Source organism: Diaphorina citri, unplaced genomic scaffold (assembly GCF_000475195.1).
Source record: "Diaphorina citri unplaced genomic scaffold, Diaci psyllid genome assembly version 1.1 scaffold387, whole genome shotgun sequence".
NCBI lineage: Eukaryota > Metazoa > Arthropoda > Insecta > Hemiptera > Psyllidae > Diaphorina > Diaphorina citri.
This window is the reverse complement of record NW_007377822.1, coordinates 33,645-57,764: the sequence shown is the minus strand read 5'-3', so window position 1 is coordinate 57,764 and position 24,120 is coordinate 33,645. Positions and strand designations below refer to the sequence as shown.

The following is a 24,120-nucleotide window of genomic DNA, read 5'->3' as shown; positions in this document are numbered from 1 at the left end:
AGTGTCGCGTATTTCTAAGAGTAACGAAAGCTTGGTCCTGCTGAATGACTTCTTGGGAAACCTCGAAACGGTTTTGTGTTAATGTATGACGGTGATGGGACTTAAATTGTTTAATTTTTAGTCCATGATTAAGTAATTGGATCTGTAAATACCTACATACTTTAATCGGGTTGTCCAAGGTATTGCAGATATCAAAATATGTAAGTGTAGTATCCTTGAAACTTGAAAGTATGATTTTATGTGTATTATTCCATTAAAATTTTATGCTCATTAGTTACTTTTACTATTCCATTAAGATTAAAGTTCACAAGTTCCTCCCGGTTTCATTACAATAACTGCTTATTTGAAATATTCAAGTATTAGCGTAAAAACTATGTGCTATCCCAGTTTATGCAAATATCCCTATCATTTTTTTCTCTGTTTCTTCATTTTAATGTAAGAAACTTGAGGAGACAACACCAATGTTTGTCGTAATGCTATCCTACACAGTTCTTACAAAATTCCAAGCACGTAAAACTTACGTTTCAAAATTACTTCTTTTTTACTTTCCCATGTCTGTGCTGACTCTGGGGAGAAATCCAATGATTTGCTATTTCATGGATTCATGAACTTCCTGTATTGGAAATTCGAGGAAATTTAATAAACCTGGAAATGCAGATTTTGGAAATGCATACTCTTCCTTCATATTTTCATAACATGTAGGATTATTATTAAAAAAAAAAAACTGAGCTCGTGCAGCTCTTGCCGCTATATTAGGCATTTTTTCGAAGAATTTTCCAATAAATTGTTGAAAACTTGAAAAGGGAACTCGAAAATTTTCAAACTGCAAGTGGGAGCTTTTACTGTTTGTGGGAATATGTTTTGTTTCTGACTAACTCTGGCTTCGATGACTAAAATATGTTCTCTCTTTGTGACTCATTTTGCTCCCTCCCAGATAACAAGCTTAGCTCAAGAATTAACCCAATAAGAGGGGAAAAAAGTGACTGCTTTGAGATATTGACTATTTTTTCGTAAGAAATTGATGAAAAAAATAGAAAGTAAAAAAAGTCCCCGTTCCCCAAGTGTCCGCTGTTCTGGAGGTGTCCAGGAGGTTTCACTGTATTTTGGAAAGCACACTATATTTAGCAGTAAATTACAGCACCAGCCTGTCTCACTCCGGACACGAAACAGGAGCCACGCTGCATCCAGGAAACCACATACAGGATTCCCAGGAATGTGTTAACCCTTGTCATGACCATGACTCTACGCGGGGCTTTTTTTGGGGGGGGGGGGCGAGCCCCCTCGAGCTTCATTTTGCCTTAATATTACTACAATTATAGAGAATCTATTATACTAGTAATGAGAAAGTATTGCAATCGGTCCAATTTTTTTTCCTTCACCTGAAGCCAAACTCCGAAAATTTGGAGCATCTACTCCCCCCGTCCATTAGTGTTAGGAATCCCCCCTCGACAAAATCCTGGATACGGTCCTGACGTACTGTCCATTGTGTAACCGTTCTATTGCTGATGGCTATATCACAGAGTAGGTACTATTCACTGGAATAGTACAAAGAGAGGGAGGGAGATCACCACAGCATGTATTTGGATATAATAGAATAAGGTGGAATAATAGAATAGAATATACTCTGTTTTTAGTGCCAGAATGAGACTGAAAAGTCCCTTTACTCCCGCAGTCTAACCCTTGTCATAACGCAGGATACATCCGTATTCGGACACGGAGAAGTAGGTACCTACCTATAAGCATGTTATTCAGTTGAGTAGCGACTAGTGGCGGCATTTGAACTTGAATTGGCGGAGAGATATGACACAGGGTTCTACAGGAGCGGCACTTTCAACATCCAGGATACACAGGGCAAGGGATATAAATTTAAACTCAGTGGACTTTTTTTATATGGGTGCAAACCTCGTTATCCGTTCAGTGTGCACCGAGCTCCCTTTACTTACCTTACCATTGGTCACTATAGGATTAGGATATGAGGAAGCACCAAGCTATTGGCTCTAGACGCTGGAATGTGTCCAAACTATTGCACCGTTTTTCTTTTATTTGTCTTCTTCCCCTTTATCTTCCTCCTCCTCCTCTTCCTCCTCCTCCTTCTCCTCCTCCTCTTTGTTTTCTACTTTATCTCCTGCTCCTCCCTTTGCTTTTTCCTCTATACTTCCCTGAAATTCCTCTTCTCTTCCTCTTCCTTTTTCGTCTCCTCTTCTTCTCCTTATTCTTCAATTTCTCTTCCTTCTTATTCCTCTTTTTCCCCTGTATCTCTTATTCTTCCTCTCCTTCTTCTTCCCCTTCTACTTCCCCTTCTTCATATTCTCATAATGCTGCACGAAAAGGTAAAAGTACTAACATTCCTTCCCCTCTCCCTTCCTCCTCTGCGACTATGCTCTCTCTCTCTCTCTCTCTCTCTCTCTCTCTTTCTCTCTCTCTGACATTTTCCTTGTCTTTCTTGTTCACATATAAAAATACGGTGCAGCTTTTTCTGATGCCTTCTCCTTTCCTCCCTCTCTAGATGTCTTTCTCTCTTCCCCTCCTCTCTTCTCTCTTCCATATTTTCCCCTCTTACTCTCTCCTTCCTTCTCTCTTTCCCCTTCTTTTAGATATCATTCTCTCTCCTTTCCCCTCCATTTCTTCAACCTTTACTGTTCTTAGATTCTGTTTACCAGGCGAGCTTCTTGACCACTTCACCACAAAGGTAGTCACCTCTATCTAGAGCAGAGGTTCTCAAACTGGGGGGGAGACAAATCAGGGGGGGCGCGAGCTTTTCCTCGCGAGCTTTTCCTTTGTACCCTTGGTTACAACGTTGACATTCTTGTTCAAGGTTGATGCACAACACCTACCTACCTACTTTATTATTAAAAATAAAAATAAGTTTCTCAAATTTCAAAAATTCTCGTTTTGTTATTCCATAAAACCCATAGGTAAAAATAATATACCGAGGGGTTGGGTAAGGTAGGGGGGGGGGCGTGAAGAAATGAGAATATGCCCAAAAGGGGCGCCATGCAAAAAAGTTTGAGAATCACTGATCTAGAGAATCTATAGAGTAATCTAGAGGAAAAGGACAATGGGAAGGACCAGGGGATAGGGAAATGAGTGGGAGAAGACAGATGGGAAATGAGGGAGTGGGTGAAAGAGAAAAAACGTTTCCTGAAATGGGAAATGAGGGAGTGGGTGAAAGAGAAAAAACAAAATCTGGTGTGAACATCACACGACTTTCCTTATCCTATTGAAGGAGGAAGGATGAGTAACACGCGTCATGACAGGATACACACGCTTCTCTCTATCAATTGATATCACGAGATTATAGTGAACGAAAAAAATCTGGTGTGAACATCACACGACTTTCCTTATCCTATTGAATGATGCTTATTTTTATAGTACCATTTACAATATCTCTAACCGTTTAGTCAGTATAGCTGAAAACCGCCAAAAAACGGTCGAAAACCGCCAAAAAGCGGTAAAAATGCCGCCAACCGCAGCACCTATCTTAACCAAAAGTTTTGTGTTACATTCTTGTCTCATTTGTGGACTACATACCATACCGTTCCCGAGATATTGTTGAATTACACCGAAAACCGCCAAAAACCGGTAAAATGCCGCCAACCGTTGCACCAATCTTAACTAAAAGTTTCCTGTCGCATCCTTGTCACATTTGACAGCTGCAAGCCAAATTTCAAGTCTCTATAGCTAATACCGTCCATACCAAATTTCAGGTCTCTAGCTCTTACCGTTCTCGAGATATTTTGTTTACAGACAGACAGACACACACACGGACAGACAGACAGACACACACACGGACCAATGGCTGAAACTTTGGATTTAGGCTCTAGGGACCTCAAAACGTGTTTTGGCACTAAAAACTGACCATCGAAAATTTGACCCGATTACATTACTTTCCTTCCTATAGGATAAGGAAAGTAAAAACCCTTGTCTAAGGATTGTAACAATAAATTTTCCCGTGCGATACGTCATGGTTAAAGTTTAACCCTCTCCTTCAAATCTTTACCCCACGTTTCCCCTCTTCTTTCCCTTGAACTGGGGAGGGGGAATGGGAGGCATCTAAATGTGGTACCTCTAAAACGTGAAAACTATAAGGGGGAAGAAAGATTTTGCGGATTTTTTTTTTAATAAAGAGAAAGGACGAAACTAAACTTTTGCCCTATTTTTGGCTGTACAAGTTCTCACACAAGTCACGCCTAAAATCTCAAGAAAAGTTTAAATTTTGGGCCATAACTATAAACATTAGATTCATTGTTTCAAAGATGCTTCAGCGGATTCATGGAGTAGGAAAATTTACCCCCCACCTCCCTCCCCTCCATGGAGTGGTATGCTGTCTGATGGGATGTCGCGAATTTTCCTTCCCAATGTTTTTGACATAATACTTTAATGAAACTGTATCTGACACTTATTAATATCTCTCTCTCTCTCTCTCTCTCCCTTCCTCTTTCTCCCTCCCTCTCTCTCCCCCAATGCCCCACTCTCTCTCTCTCTTTCTCTTCACAGAAATCTCTTATCCAGTTTTTCTGTTCTCAAACCATCTTCTTCCCCATATCACTTTCTCTTTTTTTTTCTCTCTCTCTCTCTCTTTCTTTCTCTTATCCTCCCTTCATTCCAATATTAGATCCATTCACTCCCTCTTTTTTCTCTACCTCTATTCCTCTCTTTAGCAATCTTTTCTCTAACCAACTCCCAATTCAATGTTTCTTTCAAGCCATCTTTCTCGGTCTCTTTTGAATCTATCTTCGGCTTTTTTATGATCCCCTTTCTTCCACTCCTCCGTCTGTCATCTTTCATTCTTCTTCTTAATCTTCTCCTCCTCCTTCTTGGTCTCCTTTCTCTTCTCTTGTCAGCAATGACGTTAATGATCCAGAATGGCAAACTACTTAGGTGTAATTCAAGTGATAAGATTTCTTACTCGAATTTTATGCAAATGACACGGGGTTCTACAGGAGCGGCACTTTCAACATCCAGGATACACAGGGCAAGGGATATAAATTTAAACTCAGTGGACTTTTTTTCTATATGGGTGCAGTTAGTTCAACTTTCACAGTCTTCTTCCTCCTCTATAATTTTAAATATAATGGCTAATTTTAAAGGAAAAAATATAGAGAAAGTTAAAAAAGAAGCAAAAAGGAAATGAATTACAGTTATTCACCTCCTGCCTCCTCTTCCAGATTCAAACTTATCTAGTTATTTCTCTAAGTAGCACTAATATTTGTCTATTTACAAAGATAAGAAGCGTTAAATTATCAAGCTCTAGCGGGTGCCTTGCTAAATTTGTTGAAATAAAAATATTCTGAAAATGGAGATTGTCTTTATTTCTACTTTTCCTTCTCAGTTTAGCTTTCTTAGAAAATATCGTTCCTCACTTCATAACCCCAAGCTGTTGAATTTTATTCTACGTAAATTCGTCTCAGCTTGGGCAAAAGAATCTGAATAAGGTCTACAGTTCTCAGAACTACTAGTTTACATACGCTAGACGGGGAATTTCTCAGCTGTCGCACCAAAATAATCAATATGTTGTTCATACAGCGCCACAAAGTTGAGCTGATCCATATTCCATATTCACCTGTATCCCAACAGACTTCATGACACCAAGCCACCCTGAACTCCTGAAGTACACCATCACATTCTATGTAGTAGGTATTCTACAAGATAAGACAATATTTCAGCTCCAGAAATGCCAGCGAGATATTAATTTCCACCCTCCGTGCTGAAGCATACAAAAAAACTAGGTGAAAATACCTCGAGTCAGCAAAGGATGCGCTGGGAATCCATTAGGATGCAGGAAATGTCAATTGTATGCTGAATGACAGTAATTATAACGAGATGAAAACAATCCACTCAGCTTCGCTTTCACGTTGCGCTTATCTTGCTGACTCAAGTGTCGCGTATTTCTAAGAGTAACGAAAGCTTGGTCCTGCTGAATGACTTCTTGGGAAACCTCGAAACGGTTTTGTGTTAATGTATGACGGTGATGGGACTTAAATTGTTTAATTTTTAGTCCATGATTAAGTAATTGGATCTGTAAATACCTACATACTTTAATCGGGTTGTCCAAAGTTTTGCAACTTGAAAGTAGGATTTCATGTGTATTATTCCATTAAATACGTTGCGCTTATCTTGCTGACTCAAGTGTCGCGTATTTCTAAGAGTAAAGAAAGCTTGGTCCTGCTGAATGACTTCTTGGGAAACCTTGAAACGCTTTTGTGTTAATGTATGATGGTGATGAGACTTATATTGTTTAATTTTTTAGTCCATGATTAAGTATTTGGATCTGTAAATACCTACATACTTTAATTGGGTTGTCCAAAGTATTGCAGATATCAAAGTGTAGAATCAAAATATGTAAGTGTAGTATCCTTGAATCTTGAAAGTATGATTTTATGTGTATTATTCCATTAAAATTTTATGCTCATTAGTTACTTTTACTATTCCATTAAGATTAAAGTTCACAAGTTCCTCCCGGTTTCATTACAATAACTGCTTAGGTATTTGAAATATTCAAGTATTAGCGTTAAAGCTATGTGCTACCCCAGTTTGTGCAAATATCCCTATCATTTTTTTTCTCTGTTTCTTCATTTTAATGTAAGAAACTTGAGGAGACAACACCATGTTTGTCGTAATGCTATCCTACACAGTTCTTACAAAATTCCAAGCACGTAAAACTTACGTTTCAAAATTACTTCTTTTTTACTTTCCCATGTCTGTGCTGAGTGCTGACTCCTGTGAGAAATCCAATGATTTGCTATTTCATAGATTCATGAACTTCCTGTATTGGAATTTTCGAGGAAATTTAATAAACCTAGAAATGCAGATTTTGGAAATGCATACTCTTCCTTCATATTTTCATAACATGTAGGATTATTAAAAAAAAAAAAAACCCCCTGAGCTCGTGCAGCTTTTGCCGCTATATTAGGCATTTTTTCGAAGAATTTTCCAATAAATTGTTGGAAACTTGAAAAGGGAACTCGAAAATTTTCAAACTGCAAGTGGGAGCTTTTACTGTTTGTGGGAATATGTTTTGTTTCTGACTAACTCTGGCTTCGATGACTAAAATATGTTCTCTCTTTGTGACTCATTTTGCTCCCTCCCAGATAACAAGCTTAGCTCAAGAATTAACCCAATAAGAGGGGAAAAAAGTGACTGCTTTGAGACATTGACTATTTTTTTCGTAAGAAATTGATGAAAAAAATAGAAAGTAAAAAAAAGTCCCCGTCCCTTAAGTGTCCGCTGTTCTGGAGGTGTCCTATCCTACACAGTTCTTACAAAATTCCAAGCACGTAAAACTTACGTTTCAAAATTACTTCTTTTTTACTTTCCCATGTCTGTGCTGACTCTGGGGAGAAATCCAATGATTTGCTATTTCATGGATTCATGAACTTCCTGTATTGGAAATTCGAGGAAATTTAATAAACCTGGAAATGCAGATTTTGGAAATGCATACTCTTCCTTCATATTTTCATAACATGTAGGATTATTATTAAAAAAAAAAAACTGAGCTCGTGCAGCTCTTGCCGCTATATTAGGCATTTTTTCGAAGAATTTTCCAATAAATTGTTGACTGTCATCATCATTTAACGGGAGAGAAAAAAGAGCTTATAAAAAATGTAGAAAAACTCAACCACTTTCGTTGCCAAGTTACTGGTGATGAATTCAGCAGCCGTTGGAGAAAAGGTCGAAACTTCGGAAAAAACTGTCACTTGTCCAAAATATGCGTGGAGAGAGAGATTTATAGAATATTCAATATGCTCTCCACAGGAGCATAATGTTAAGGATGTTAAGTTTGATTCTTGTGAGAGCATTTTAAACAGAAATAGATTCAATCATGAGCAAATGCTGATAGAAGCAAATAAAACATATTTTATGGAGATCTGGGTGTATAATTTATAAGATGAGTCTTATTAACTATCTGTTGAACTAATTAATCATTGATTCAAAGTTGTTTCGTGTTCTTTTAAAATGTGATCGATATTATCTGGATATCGAACACTACTAGGGGTAAAGGGACTTTTCAGTCCTATCTCGGCAGGATAAACAAAAACAAACAAGGTTACTTTGTAATCTCACACTTTTGCATTTTTTCCCCTCTAGCATAAAGGAAATGGTGTTATCATAAAGGAACTGTGTTTACTACTACCACCACCACCACCTACTATTTCCGTGAGATAGGAACCTATCAATTTAACAAATGGGAGTCAACGGATTGAGTCCCACTAACCTTTTTTTTGCATTTTTTCCCCTCTAGCATAAAGGAAATGGTGTTATCATAAAGGAACTGTGTTAATTTGGATCCTTTTGAGGAACGGAAATTAGATTTGAATTTGTTTCATTTGTTCATTATACTTGTACGGATTAACTTTACATGATGTGGATTTTAACAGAACTTCTTTGTGTTGAAGTATTACTAGTATGTATTTAGTTCAGCGAATTATTTAAAACTTGCTTTTGTGGGGTATGTATAATTATTAGGGAACATTTTATGCCAACGTAAAGTGAGACTTTGGTCATTTATAATCGAAAAGATAAGAGAAGAAAGTTTGAAGGTGTATGTATAATTAATGCTCATGAAAGTTTGCATGACACTATCACGAAAAAAGAGATTTTAGAAACTTCAGACGACGACGGACCGTTTCAGGTAGTATTAGTCAGTTTCAGCTCATATCACTTTATGGCTATAAAGCAAGTTGTATTCTCCAAGCGTTCAAGGAAACTATTATTTCACTTTTAAAGTACCTAAGTGGTGGATGCTGGATACTCGTAAGTAGTGTATTTGAACGGGCGGAAAATTCCTGGTTTAGCTATTTCTCCTTCAGACGACGACGGACCGTTTCAGGTAATATTAGTCAGTTTCAGCTCATATCACTTTATGGCTTTATAGCAAGTTGTATTCTCCAAGCATTCAAGGAAACTATTATTTCACTTTTAAAGTACCTAAATGGTGGATGCTGGATAAGTGTATTTGAACGGGCGGAAAATGGCTGGTTTACCTATTTCTCTTATAATTAATGCTCATGAAAGTTTGCATGACACTATCACGAAAAAAGAGATTTTAGAAACTTCAGACGACGACGGACCGTTTCAGGTAATATTAGTCAGTTTCAGCTCATATCACTTTATGGCTTTATAGCAAGTTGTATTCTCCAAGTGTTCAAGGAAACTATTATTTCACTTTTACACGATTAGCTCTCTTCCATGGTAAAGCTTTCTCCTATCCTGTCTTCCTTCTCTCTTCGCTTTCGGGAAGATAGGACCTTACAAATTACAGATCCCTCTATCAAACCTCTTGAAAAATCATACGTAGAGAGGATTTAGGTAAAAAGAGTGGAAAAAGAAGAAGAATTGGAGAAAGAAAGAGGAAACAGAGAGTCATTTTCTCATTTTTCTTCCCATTCTGATGTGATGAATGAGGGATGGCCTATAACGCGTTATGGAAATGGTTTCAAATATAATTCATATTATGAAATAATAATAATATTTTCTAATATAATTCACAATAGTGTAAATATTGTATACAGGGGGGGATCAGAAAAAATTGAACAATCCCGCCAAGAATTACATATTTTCCTCTGATACTCAAAGGGTTTTTATGTAAAAAAAAATGTAAATGCAGTTTCATTGTGTTATTATATCACAACTTTGGTGCTCACTGCAGCATTGTAGAATTTTTCCCAATATCTCAATAATCCAAACATCTAACATCCAATGTTTACCTACCATGCTAGCACCGGTCGCTATGCGAATTTATATGTCATAGCTACTCATTTTCTGCAGAGAAGAATCATGGAAGGAGAGCTGAGGGGAAAGAGATCAATAGGAAGAAAGAGGTTTGGAATGCTGAGAGATGTGCTGAATGGAAGAACGTTTGGACAAATGAAGGAGGACGCCCAAGATCGAGAAAAGTGGAGAACGTCGTGTTGAAACCTGTCCTAGGACAGATCTACATCTATATATACTCATTTTCCTCACGAGGCTGAGCGTGCCCCACAACATCCAGTCACGGAGTCATGCTTTTGCTACTTTTTAATTTATTATGCTTTTGTTACCTATCGACTGAAATTATTAATTGGTACCTAATCTATCCGTATTTGTAGCCCGGTAAAAAACTTACTCTTAATTAAAATCACACTGAATGTTTGTAACTTTAGAATTACATAGGTTCATTTAAACTAGTAGATATTACCTATTCATGAAAGACACGATCTCCCACTTCTTCTTTTTTTTTCCATGTAATTCAATGTTCTCTTGTATTCAAAGTTCAAATACGGCTTTTTTGAACACATTGGTCTGGATCATCTGAATGTAAATTTGTGGAAGTCTTTTTATCTTACTCGTCTTAAGATCTAATGCTTTTTTTTGCCTAATTTTTGCTCCATGCCCTCAGCGAGCTTTCATGTAATTCAATGTTCTCTTGTATTCAAAGTTCAAATACGGCTTTTTTGGACACATTGGTCTGGATCATCTGAATGTAAATTTGGGGAAGTCTTTTTATCTTACTCGTCTTGAGATCTAATGCTTTTTTTGCCTAATTTTTACTCCATGCCCTCAGCGAGTATTTCGTCTCAGATTGTTTCCAAAATAGAATCCAGTACTTTTGGTTCCGAGAAAATCCCTCATTTCTCACTTGTTCTCATTTTGTCTTCTTATTATTCTCATCATCTTCATTTTCATTAGCAGACTCACAATTCCATCACTTGAAGCTATTTTTCTCCCTTTTTTCCATTACTTCTATTCTCTAATTTAAACGGTGGACATTTTTCATGTTCGTTGTATTTTTATTTTTTTGTCAGTTCTTATTATTCTCATCATCTTCATTTTCATTAGCAGACTCACAATTCCATCACTTGAAGCTATTTTTCTCCCTTTTTTTCATTACTTCTATTCTCTAAATTAAACGGTGGACATTTTTCATGTTCGTTGTATTTTTATTTTTTTGTCAGCCTCATTCCTTTGCTTGGTGATCACAAGTTGACATTTTCTGAATTTCCGACAAGACAAGCAAGGAAGTGTTATTTTTGTATCTGCCACAATTTGTAAGGACAAGCGAAATTAGTCTTTCCCATTTCATTTCCTTTGGTGTTACCAGTATTTTTCCGGATTCTTATTATTCTCATCATCTTCATTTTCATTAGCAGACTCACAATTCCATCACTTGAAGCTATTTTTCTCCCTTTTTTTCATTACTTTTATTCTCTAAATTAAACGGTGGACATTTTTCATGTTCGTTGTATTTTTTTTGTCAGCCTCATTCCTTTGCTTGGTGATCACAAGTTGACATTTTCTGAATTTCCGACAAGACAAGCAAGGAAGTGTTATTTTTGTATCTGCCAAAATTTGTAAGGACAAGCGAAATTAGTCTTTCCCATTTCATTTCCTTTGGTATTACCAGTATTTTTTCCGGTATTCTTGGACAAATCTCGGTACATAGACAAATAAACATACAAAGGTATACGTATGTATTCCACACTTCTTTCTAACAATTTGTAAGGACAAGCGAAATTAGTCTTTCCCATTTCATTTCCTTTGGTGTTACCAGTATTTTTTCCGGCATTCTTGGACAAATCCTCAATTTGTAAGGACAAGCGAAATTAGTCTTTCCCATTTCATTTCCTTTGGTGTTACCAGTATTTTTTCCGGCATTCTTGGACAAATCCCGGTACATAGACAAATAAACATACAAAGGTATACGTATGTATTCCACACTTCTTTCTAGCAGTCTCTTTTCTCTATTTCCACCACTGTGCAACGTTAATATTTCTGATGGATTTTCTCGTTTTCTCTATGGAAAAGTTATGTTTGTATCCAAACGTTGCACTTTTCTAGTTCAAAGTTCATTTTTATTTCTTTCAAATACAGACCACTCCTGTTTAGTTAAAATCAAAATCTTGTCTTTTAAAATATGAATACCTAATCCATGACCGCACATTTTAGTGATTTCCACTTTCTCATTTACATAATTTCAGTGCGGTAATAAATGTTAACATAGCATTATGACTAGTAAATTATACACAGTGTGAATTTTCGATTTAAATTTAATTGATGTTACCTCAAAATGTACCACCACTGTGCAACGTTAATATTTCTGATGGATTTTCTCGTTTTCTCTATGGAAAAGTTATGTTTGTATCCAAACGTTGCACTTTTCTGGTTCAAAGTTCATTTTTATTTCTTTCAAATCCAGACCACTCCTGTTTAGTTAAAATCAAAATCTTGTCTTTTAAAATATGAATACCTAATCCATGACCGCACATTTTAGTGATTTCCACTTTCTCATTTACATAATTTCAGTGCGGTAATAAATGTAACATAGCATTATGACTAGTAAATTATGCACATTGTGAATTTTCGATTTAAATTTAATTGATGTTACCTCAAAATGTATCAGACGACACCGAAGCGAATACAATAGTCCGTCCACTATACCTTTTATTATTAGTAATAATAAAGGAAGGACGGACTAAAAATGGTGTAATAGCACCTTAGGAACTGGGCACATTTGAACAGAAAGAAAGACAGGAAGAAACAGAAAGGGAAAGAGTACAAGCTAGATTTTCGTCTGGACATTCTGGAATTTTTTCTACATTGGGAATGAAAATCACGTTCCTCATGTTAAGACGAATAGAAGGAAAAATATAATAATAATAAGAATAATATGTATTAATAATATTCTCGGTATAAACATAATGGTGGTTTGTGCTGTTTATAAATGGACTTCCTTTTTATGCAGGATGATAGTAGAAAGCTTAGGTTAAGTTCAAAGTTCAGTGTCGTTGATTTGTCTGTATTGTTGGTAGTGTTGTTGTTGCTGTTATTATAGCGGTGTAGCTGCACTGACGGGGGTTGATGTTCTCTACCCAAGATTACTTGGCCCGTTCTGAGCCGCAGTCAACCATCATGAGAACCTATGTCTTGAGTATTTGGATTTGAAACTGATGATGCATCCTGTAACCTGTAACAATGCAAACTGTGGAACTTGAATTTCACATTATTTTTCCATGTTTGCGGTGGAATTTTCTTTTTTCGTTGTGAGGAGAGTTTTTCTTCTCGGCCAAAAAAAAAAAGTCGTATTGCCAATGTAGAGATGTCCGATTAGGAATATGGAGTCAGGCAAAAACGATGGACAAAGGGGTAGAAAATGGCAGTAACTCCTTATGTGTATTGTCGAGTTTCCTGATATATGTAGGTACCTAGAGTTCGATATTAGAGCTTCCGGCACCACTGTATTTCTCTCAGTGTAAGAAGCCCTCAAGAATCTACTACATATCTTATATTAGTTTCCATTATGGCATATAATTAGAGGCCCTCGAAAGTGTAAAAATTCTGGACTACATACTCGTATACCATGTAAGTATGTAACTGATGCAACATATCAATTGATCACTCAATCACACCAAGTCAAGAGAAAACGACCCATCAATTATTTTCCTGATATACCTACCTAGAGTTCGATATTAGAGCTTCCGGCACCCCTCTTTTTCTCTCCGTGTAAGAAGCCCTCAAGGGTCTAATAGATTAGTGTCCATTACGGCATATGTATAATTTGATGCACTCGAAAGTGTAAACATTCTGAACTACATCCTCGTACACCATGGAATATTTAACATATTCCATGGTGTACGAGGATGTAGTTCACACCACATACAAGGTGTGGTGTGAACTACACCTTGTATGTGGTGTGAACCACACCACACCTTGTTACTTACTCCCTCACTTAAATTATTCGGGACATCAAAGGTGAGTTTGTCATCCCTCAGGAAACTAAATTATTCGTTCCGATTCCCGTAGGCAATGGTGTAAAAGATAAGTGTTTCTACTCGGTTGATTTTTCATCCAAGTTTTCTTCATGCCCTAATTAATTTCCCAAGGAAGCTAAAAGAAGAAAAGAGAACTAAGCATCCTCAGTTTTTTGCTCCCTTTTCCGTGCTAAAATATTCCAGTTTGCCATATTTTGCTACATAATTGCAGTGCAAGTCAATTTCACATTACATAGGTATGAAAGGAGAAGAATAGAGTGTATAGTCCTACAGAGAGAAGAAATAGAAAGAAAACAAAAACAAACTTGTGAGAGAATGGGGAAAAAATAACAGCGAAAAACTGGAGGAAATTGAACCAATACAATGGTGTAAAAGATAAGTGTTACTTTCTCGTACATGGTCATGGTCATTGGTCATATTATCATCAACATTGTCCTATTTTTTCGAAATATCTATACCAATTATGTCACATATTGCCACTAAACTAGAACAATGACTGGGTCAGCTTGGCCATCATTCTGTTCACATTCCATTATACTGTGCCACCAAGAATTCAATTTCACATTACATAGGTATGAAAGGAGTAGAAAAGAGTGTATAAACTATAGTCTTATAGAGAGAAGAAATAGAAAGAAAATAAAAACAAACTTGTGAGAGAATGGGGAAAAAATAACAGCGAAAAACTGCCTATCTATACCAATTATGTCACATATTGCCACTAAACTAGAACAATGACTGGGTCAGCTTGGCCATCATTCTGTTCACATTCCATTATATCATCACTCTCCACAACAAATGCCCGATGACTGACAACCAAACAAAAGAAAAAAGCTAGAAAGATAATAATAGACAATAAATCAATTCAAAATGTCATCCATGTGAAAGGCAGAAATGAAAAACCCTCACATATTAAGTTGAGGTTTGTCAAGAGTTTTAGCAGCTCTTCAGTGCTGACGCTGTGGTTCAGTCAGCATGTCCTATGATTTACGACAGCATTATGTGTGTTAAATTATTCAGCATTATGTGTGTCAAATTATTAATGCATCAGAGCTACTTCGCTAAATGTTGATGACGGGTCAGTGTCAAGGCGATAGTCAGTCAGCTACGAATATTAGTGGAGGTGCCAAAACTCCCAATGTGTATTTAATTGTACATTTTGCATCGTCACTTATACGAGGAACTCCGTGTTATCATTGAAGATGTTAAATGTTCAAATGTTGAAGTATGTAATTATTTTCAAATGTGTAATGTAACATGTACAACTCAGCATTAATGTTGTAAAAATATTATCAAACCTACACATTTGTTGACTTTGGAAAACCTTATTCAAATTGCTAAAAGTTATTTTCTTTTCATTATATGTATTTTTCCTACCACTTCTCTTAACTTCTCAGAGTGGAAAGTAATAATAATAAAAATATGTGCTGTCAGCTAGAATAAATGCACGCAAAATCATTTTAGACAACAGGAAAAAACATTTCAGAAAAAAGAAGAGCAAAATGTCACACACATAGCGTTTACACATAAGCCGATCAGAAAAATAGAAAGCTTCTCATCTTCTCAAGCTCCCGTTGGTTGGAGGAAATTGAATTGCGATCCTGAAGCATGAAGAAAAGTCGACTAAGGCTCAAAATTTTCCAAGAAATTCAGATTATCTGTAAAAGTGAGAATTTCGTAGATTCCTTGGGAGAAAATTGCGTATGCCTATAAGCCCGTGTGCGCGGTGTATACCAAACCACTCTGACGGTAAATTGAACATTGGGGGAAAAAATTGCTGAGAAAAGTCTCGGTAATTATACAGGTCTGAAGAGAGAAATGTAGCAGAGGACCAGGGAGAGCCTTTGATTAATTGCCTTTCCCCCTCCATCGCCGTAGATAATTAATTACGGTTTTATCGAGTGTTGATGTAAGCTTTTATCTTGTCGAGGCGTCAAGTAGAAAGTCACCGACACCATTTTCATTTTTCCCCTCCGAATGCTGATGTTGATAGACACAAAAAAGAATATTCCAGATTTTGAGTTCAGTGCTTAGAAAAGCCGAAAAGCTTCCAGAAACCTAGCTATGTCAACACTCACATCCTCCTACCCTAGCCATAAATATATCAAACCATAATCTTTTCTCTTTATACTTACAGGTGATTTCCAAAAATATCTTGGGAATAGAAAAGCGATCAAGTTCCCGCATGTAACTAAGTACCTTTTACTCTCCTAATCCAAGCAATAATTTCCCAATTCTTGTAGAGTATAATCTTATCCATGGTTTGCAATGACGTTAATGATCCAGAATGGCAAACTACTTAGGTGTAATTCAAGTGATAAGATTTCTTACTCGAATTAGAGCGTTACACTATATTGGAACAATTCTTCGGTTTTATTATGATTAGGTGGATTAATAATATATTTTGCAGTTCTCATACTTATTGTGGTTGGGAAAATCTATAAATCTCTTTCTGTCACAATGAATTGAGTGTTGGGGATTCTACTGCAATAAATTTTCAATATAATAAAACGAACAATAACAAATTGCTAGCTTCTTAATAGTAGCTCCCTACACAAGATGCAGTTCGTGCACATTGCATGCTCCAAAAAGGAAGTTGTTTCGTGTTCTTTTAAAATGTGATCGATATTATCTGGATATCGAACACTACTAGGGGTAAAGGGACTTTTCAGTCCTATCTCGGCAGGATAATACCTCCTGCCTCCTCTTCCAGATTCAAATTTATCTAGTTATTTCTCTAAGTAGCACTAATATTTGTCTATTTACAAAGATAAGAAGCGTTAAAAATTATCAAGCTCTAGCGGGTGCCTTGCTAAATTTGTTGAAATAAAAATATTCTGAAAATGGAGATTGTCTTTATTTCTACTTTTCCTTCTCAGTTTAGCCTTCTTAGAAAATATCGTTCCTCACTTCATAATCCCAAGCTGTTGAATTTTATTTTACGTTAATTCGTCTCAGCTTGGGCAAAAGAATCTGAATGAGGTCTACAGTTCTCAGAACTACTAGTTTACCTACGCTAGACGGGGAATTTCTCGTCTTAGAAAATATCGTTCCTCACTTCATAATCCCAAGCTGTTGAATTTTATTCTACGTAAATTCGTCTCAGCTTGGGCAAAAGAATCTGAATGAGGTCTACAGTTCTCAGAACTACTAGTTTACCTACGCTAGACGGGGAATTTCTCAGCTGTCACACCAAAATAATCAATATGTTGTTCATACAGCGCCACAAAGTTGAGCTGATCCATATTCACCTGTATCCCAACAGACTTTATGACACAAAGCCACCCTGAAGTACACCATCACATTCTATGTAGTATTCTACAAGATAAGACAATATTTCAGCTCCAGAAATGCCAGCGAGATATTAATTTTCACCCTCCGTGCTGAAGCATACAAAAAACTAGGTGAAAATACCTCGAGTCAGCAAAGGATGCGCTGGGAATCCATTAGGATGCAGGAAATGTCAATTGTATGCTGAATGATCACGCTTTTCAATTCTGACATTCCAAAAACAGCTTCTGGTTTTCTTGATGCGAAGCACAAAAAATATTTCTTTTCAAGTTTCAAATTTCAATGGAACTTCTTTTCAACTTTCTGTCATCATCATTTAACGGGAGAGAAAAAAGAGCTTATAAAAAATGTAGAAAAACTCAACCACTTTCGTTGCCAAGTTACTGGTGATAAATTCAGCAGCCGTTGGAGAAAAGGTCGAAACTTCGGAAAAAACTGTCACTTGTCTAAAATATGCGTGGAGAGAGAGATTTATAGAATATTCAATATGCTGTCCACAGGAGCATAATATTAAGAATGTTAAGTTTGTTTCTTGTGAGAGCATTTTAAACAGAAATAGATTCAATCATGAGTAAATGCTGATAGAAGCAAATAAGACATATTCTGGGTGTATAATTTATAAGATGAGTCTTATTGACTATCTGTTGAACTAATTAATCATTGATTCATGTTGTAACTCAAAGATATACATTATAATTTACCTTACATTTTGTTTTATCTGTTTCAGATTACTCTCCCTTGTGAAATTCTCGTAAACTGCATGAAATCCTTTTTGAAATATTCAAGTATTAGCGTAAAAACTATGTGCTATCCCAGTTTATGCAAATATCCCTATCATTTTTTTCTCTGTTTCTTCATTTTAATGTAAGAAACTTGAGGAGACAACACCAATGTTTGTCGTAATGCTATCCTACACAGTTCTTACAAAATTCCAAGCACGTAAAACTTACGTTTCAAAATTACTTCTTTTTTACTTTCTGAAATCCTTTAAGAAACACGATGCACATACATTTTATCTAAACAGGTATCAAAGTGACTTAAATTAAATAGGGAATTTAAAACTCGTAAATCATCAGCTTTTGCTTGGTAACTCAAATTCTTCATCTTTTGGTATACTTTCTTGCTCTTTGATAAAATTAATGTCCTTAAACATTATCCCAACTTTCGACCAGATTTATGTAGCAAATTTTAAGCCAAGGGGACTGACTTGGCAAATTTGTCAACCCTTAATGCTTCTGTAAATCTGAACATCAAAGTACATTATTTATTATTGTAGCAAGTTCCAAAATGTCACCAGAGAGAACATATTGAGATTGCTTATCAGAGAAACTCATTGAAATGGAAAATGGTCAAATTGGAACATGGAGTTCTACGTCCTCTTCCAGAGAAATTAATTAAAGAAAACAACCTAGAAGTTAGAAGTATTTCTTTGATAAAATAAATTAATGTCCTTAAACATTATCCCAACTTTCGACCAGATTTATGTAGCAAATTTTAAGCCAAGGGGACCGACTTGGCAAATTTGTCGTTGATAAAATTAATGTCCTTAAACATTATCCCAACTTTCGACCAGATTTATGTAGCAAATTTTAAGCCAAGGGGACCGACTTGGCAAATTTGTCAACCCTTAAAGCTTCTGTGAATCTGAACATCAAAGTACATTATTTATTATTGTAGCAAGTTCCAAAATGTCACCAGAGAGAACATATTGAGAGTGCTTATCAGAGAAACTCATTGAAACGGAAAATGGTCAAATTGGAACATGGAGTTCTACGTCCTCTTCCAGAGAAATTAATTAAAGAAAACAACCTAGAAGTTAGAAGTATTTCCGGGAATTTTACTGAAATAGAAACACTCGTAGGATTCGAATAAAGGTTACCTCTTACCTCTAAGGGACGTTTTCCTTTCATCAGAATTCGTTTTTGGTTAAGAGAGAGAGAGCTTTTGCTACTTTTTAATTTATTATGCTTTTGTTACCTATCGACTGAAATTATTAATTGGTACCTAATCTATCCGTATTTGTAGCCCATTCGAATAAAGGTTACCTCTTACCTCTAAGGGACGTTTTCCTTTCATCAGAATTCGCTTGTGGTTAAGAGTGAGAGAGAGAGCTTTTGCTACTTTTTAATTTATTATGCTTTTGTTACCTATCGACTGAAATTATTAATTGGTACCTATTCTATCCGTATTTGTAGCCGGGTAAAAAACTTACCTACTCTTAATTAAAATCACCCTGAATGTTTGTAACTTTAGAATTAGGTTCATTTAAACTAGTAGATATTACCTATTCATGAAAGACACGATCTCACACTTCTTCTTTTAGTAAAAAACTTACTCTTAATTAAAATCACACTGAATGTTTGTAACTTTAGAATTAGGTTCATTTAAACTAGTAGATATTACCTATTCATGAAAGACACGATCTCACACTTCTTCTTTTTTTTTTTTTTTTCATGTAATTCAATGTTCTCTTGTATTCAAAGTTCAAATACGGCTTTTTTGGACACATTGGTCTGGATCATCTGAATGTAAATTTGTGGAAGTCTTAAGTTATATTGAAATAAACCATTCTCATTATTATTATCGAGGGAAGGGCCGAGAGTCCAAACATTGACTTACCTTGGGTTTGGAGTTTGGATGCTCCAAAATTTCCGAGTCTGGCCTACAGTAAATGAGAACAAGCTGGGTCCGTCCCTCCGGGAATTTTTTAGCCCGTAGTTTATTCGGTCATGGTTAAAGAATACCTATGTACCTACCTAATTTGTTTAATATTCAGTTTATTATTATTCTTGATTTGATTTTTTAATTTTACTTTAGGATAAACAAAAACAAACAAGGTACTACTACCACCACCACCTACTATTTCCGTGAGATAGGAACCTATCAATTTAACAAATGGGAGTCAACGGATTGAGTCCCACTGACCTTTTTTTTTTAATTTTCAACGAGTTGAGTCTATAATTTTAGAACTTAGTCCTCTTAGTGGAAGAGTACATATTATTTTATAAAGACTCTTTTTTACCCCTTTTAATGAAATTGAATTATTAAAGCTTTGAAGACACTCTTGAGTGTGACTAGCTTCACATGCAGCATGCAGGGTACTTTGTAATCTCACACTTTTGCATTTTTTCCCCTCTAGCATAAAGGAAATGGTGTTATCATAAAGGAACTGTGTTAATTTGGATCCTTTTGAGGTACGGAAATTAGATTTGAATTTGTTTCATTTGTTCATTATACTTGTACGGATGTCTGAATTTTAGGTCGATAATTCTTCTTCTTCTTCTTCCTGTCACACCGTCTCCAATTATTGAAGGTTGGCGATCATTATGGCAACCAAATGTCAAGAACTTGGTCCACCTCCTTTTTGAGTGAAAGTTTTACCAGTGGAATAATAGAATAGAATATACTCTGTTTTTAGTGCCAGAATGAGACTGAAAAGTCCCTTTACTCCCGCAGTCTAACCCTTGTTCAGCAGCCGTTGGAGAAAAGGTCGAAACTTCGGAAAAAACTGTCACATGTCCAAAATATGCGTGGAGAGAGAGATTTATATAATACTTGTTTTTATAATATAAGATTAAATATGCTGTCCACAGGAGCATAATGTTAAGAATGTTAAGTTTGATTCTTGTGAGACCATTTTAAACAGAAATAGATTCAATCATGAGTAAATGCTGATTGCTGATAGAAGCAAATAAGATATATTTTATGGAGATCTGGGTGTATAATTTATAAGATGAGTCTTATTGACTATCTGTTGAACTAATTAATCATTGATTCATGTTGTAACTCAAAGATATACACAAAGTACCTATAAGCATGTTATTCAGTTGAGTAGCGACTAGTGGCGGCATTTGAACTTGAATTGGCGGAGAGAGATAGTAGGATGATTGAGTAGGTACCTACCTACATAATGTGAATGACTTGTAATGCTGATATCCGCGGAAATTGTGTAGAGTCTGTGCCACCAAGAATTCAATTTCACATTACATAGGTATGAAAGGAGTAGAAAAGAGTGTATAAACTAAACTATAGTCTTATAGAGAGAAGAAATAGAAAGAAAATAAAAACAAACTTGTGAGAGAATGGGGAAAAAATAACAGCGAAAAACTGGAGGAAATTGAACCAATACAATGGTGTAAAAGATAAGTGTTTCTACTCGGTTGATTTTTCATCCAAGTTTTCTTCATGCCCTAATTAATTTCCCAAGAAAGCTAAAAAAAGAAAAGAGAACTAAGCATTCTCAGTTTTTTGCTCCCTTTTCCGTGCTAAAATATTCCAGTTTGCCATATTTTGCTACATAATGTATTGCAGTATTTGCAGTGCAATAGTTCTAAACTAAAATGGACGCGGCACACAAGGGATCAAGAAGAGACCGCCTTAACATACATAATGTATTAGTTTTCACACAAGGGATCAAGAAGAGACCACCTTAACATACATAATGTATTAGTTTTGTCGCTGCGGTTTAACAAAAGGATAATTTCCCTCTTAGATTATGATAATCTCATGCTCCGACCAACACAGAAATTCAGATGAAAAATTCCACTTGTTTTTTTATATCATCATTGTTGTTTGGACTATAAATTTTCCCTGTGAAAGAAAAGGACAATGGGAAGGACCAGGGTGCAGTGCAATAGTTCTAAACTAAAATGGACGCGGCACACAAGGGATCAAGAAGAGACCGCCTTAACATACATAATGTATTAGTTTTGTCGCCGCGGTTTAACAAAAGGATAATTTCCCTCCTAGATTATGATAATCTCATCCTCCGACCAACACAGAAATTCAGATGAAAAATTCCTCTTGTTTTTTTATATCATCATTGTTGTTTGGACTATAAATTTTCCCTGTGAAAGAAAAGGACCAGGGGATAGGGAAATGAGTGGGAGAAGACAGATGGGAAATGAGGGAGTGGGTGAAAGAGAAAAAACAAAAAAAATCTGGTGTGAACATCACACGACTTTCCTTATCCTATTGAATGATACTTATTTTTATGTTCTATAGTAACTTTACAAGTTCTCACACAAGTCACGCCTAAAATCTCAAGAAAAGTTTAAATTTTGGGCCATAACTATAAACATTAGATTCATTATTTCAAACTTGTTTTTTTTTATATCATCATTGTTGTTTGGACTATAAATTTTCCCTGTGAAAGAAAAGGACAATGGGAAGGACCAGGGGATAGGGAAATGAGTGGGAGAAGACAGATGGGAAATGAGGGAGTGGGTGAAAGAGAAAAAACAAAAAAAATCTGGTGTGAACATCACACGACTTTCCTTATCCTATTGAAGGATGCTTATTTTTATGTTCTATAGTAACTTTTACAATATCTCTAACCGTTTAATGTTTGTAACTTTAGAATTAGGTTCATTTAAACTAGTAGATATTACCTATTCATGAAAGACACGATCTCCCACTTCTTTTTTTTTTTTTTTTTCATGTAATTCAATGTTCTCTTGTATTCAAAGTTCAAATACGGCTTTTTTGGACACATTGGTCTGGATCATCTGAATGTAAATTTGTGGAAGTCTTTTTATCTTACTCGTCTTAAGATCTAATGCTTTTTTTTGCCTAATTTTTGCTCCATGCCCTCAGCGAGCATTTCGTCTCAGATTGTTTCCAAAATAGAATCCAGTACTTTTGGTTCCGAGAAAATCCCTCATTTCTCACTTGTTCTCATTTTGTCTTCTTATTATTCTCATCATCTTCATTTTCATTAGCAGACTCACAATTCCATCACTTGAAGCTATTTTTCTCCCTTTTTTTCATTACTTTTATTCTCTAAATTAAACGGTGGACATTTTTCATGTTCGTTGTATTTTTTTTGTCAGCCTCATTCCTTTGCTTGGTGATCACAAGTTGACATTTTCTGAATTTCCGACAAGACAAGCAAGGAAGTGTTATTTTTGTATCTGCCACAATTTGTAAGGACAAGCGAAATTAGTCTTTCCCATTTCATTTCCTTTGGTGTTACCAGTATTTTTTCCGGCATTCTTGGACAAATCCCGGTACATAGACAAATAAACATACAAAGGTATACGTATGTATTCCACACTTCTTTCTAGCAGTCTCTTTTCTCTATTTCCACCACTGTGCAACGTTAATATTTCTGATGGATTTTCTCGTTTTCTTTATGGAAAAGTTATGTTTGTAATGTTTGTATCCAAACGTTGCACTTTTCTGGTTCAAAGTTCATTTTTATTTCTTTCAAATCCAGACCACTCCTGTTTAGTTAAAATCAAAATCTTGTCTTTTAAAATATGAATACCTAATCCATGACCGCACATTTTAGTGATTTCCACTTTCTCATTTACATAATTTCAGTGCGGTAATAAATGTTAACATAGCATTATGACTAGTAAATTATGCACAGTGTGAATTTTCGATTTAAATTTAATTGATGTTACCTCAAAATGTACTTTTGAAAATTCGAACGTCTCAACGATCAAAAGTGCTCAACAAAAAGTAGTGATATCCCCGTAACAAACATCATGGAGGAACTCGAAAGTTTCCTGGCGGACGACATGATAGTGTACAACTGTTCCATGAACGATTCCATGATAACTTCCTACAACTGGACGGTGGAGCACTACTTGTATTGTATGCGCGGGCCCAAGCGACTTCATATGAGTGTGCTGTTGCCAATCACTATCGTATACTTCGGGATATTTGTCACCGGAGTCATTGGCAACATTGCAGTATGTGTTGTGATTATAAACAATACGTCACTACATACGGCCACGAACTACTATCTGTTCAGTCTGGCTGTCTCTGATCTCACATTATTGCTGTTAGGTAAGTTGGCAACAATTATTTTTCGTGGTAAATTATTATTATCTACCTATCTTTTGTGTTATTTATTTTATCCAGATCGAATGGAATATCCTTTAAACAATCTCTACTAAATTATTATTATTATCTACCTATCTTTTGTGTTATTTATTTTATCCAGATCGAATGGAATATCCTTTAAACAATCTCTAGATTTTCTGCGTTTCGTGGTAAATTATTATTATCTACCTATCTTTTGTGTTATTTATTTTATCCAGATCGAATGGAATATCCTTTAAACAATCTCTAGATT

At 35.8% G+C, this 24,120-nt stretch overlaps 1 protein-coding gene across 1 annotated transcript; it reads left to right on the top strand.

The window, feature by feature from the left end:
- Positions 1–18,014: 18,014 nt before the first annotated feature.
- Positions 18,015–23,858, top strand: LOC113467039 (pyrokinin-1 receptor-like; the record flags this gene model as incomplete). Its single annotated transcript, XM_026822935.1, has 2 exons — positions 18,015–18,060; positions 23,361–23,858. A coding segment is annotated over exon 2 (331 nt), but the record flags the coding sequence as incomplete, so codon positions are not given.
- Positions 23,859–24,120: the final 262 nt, after the last annotated feature.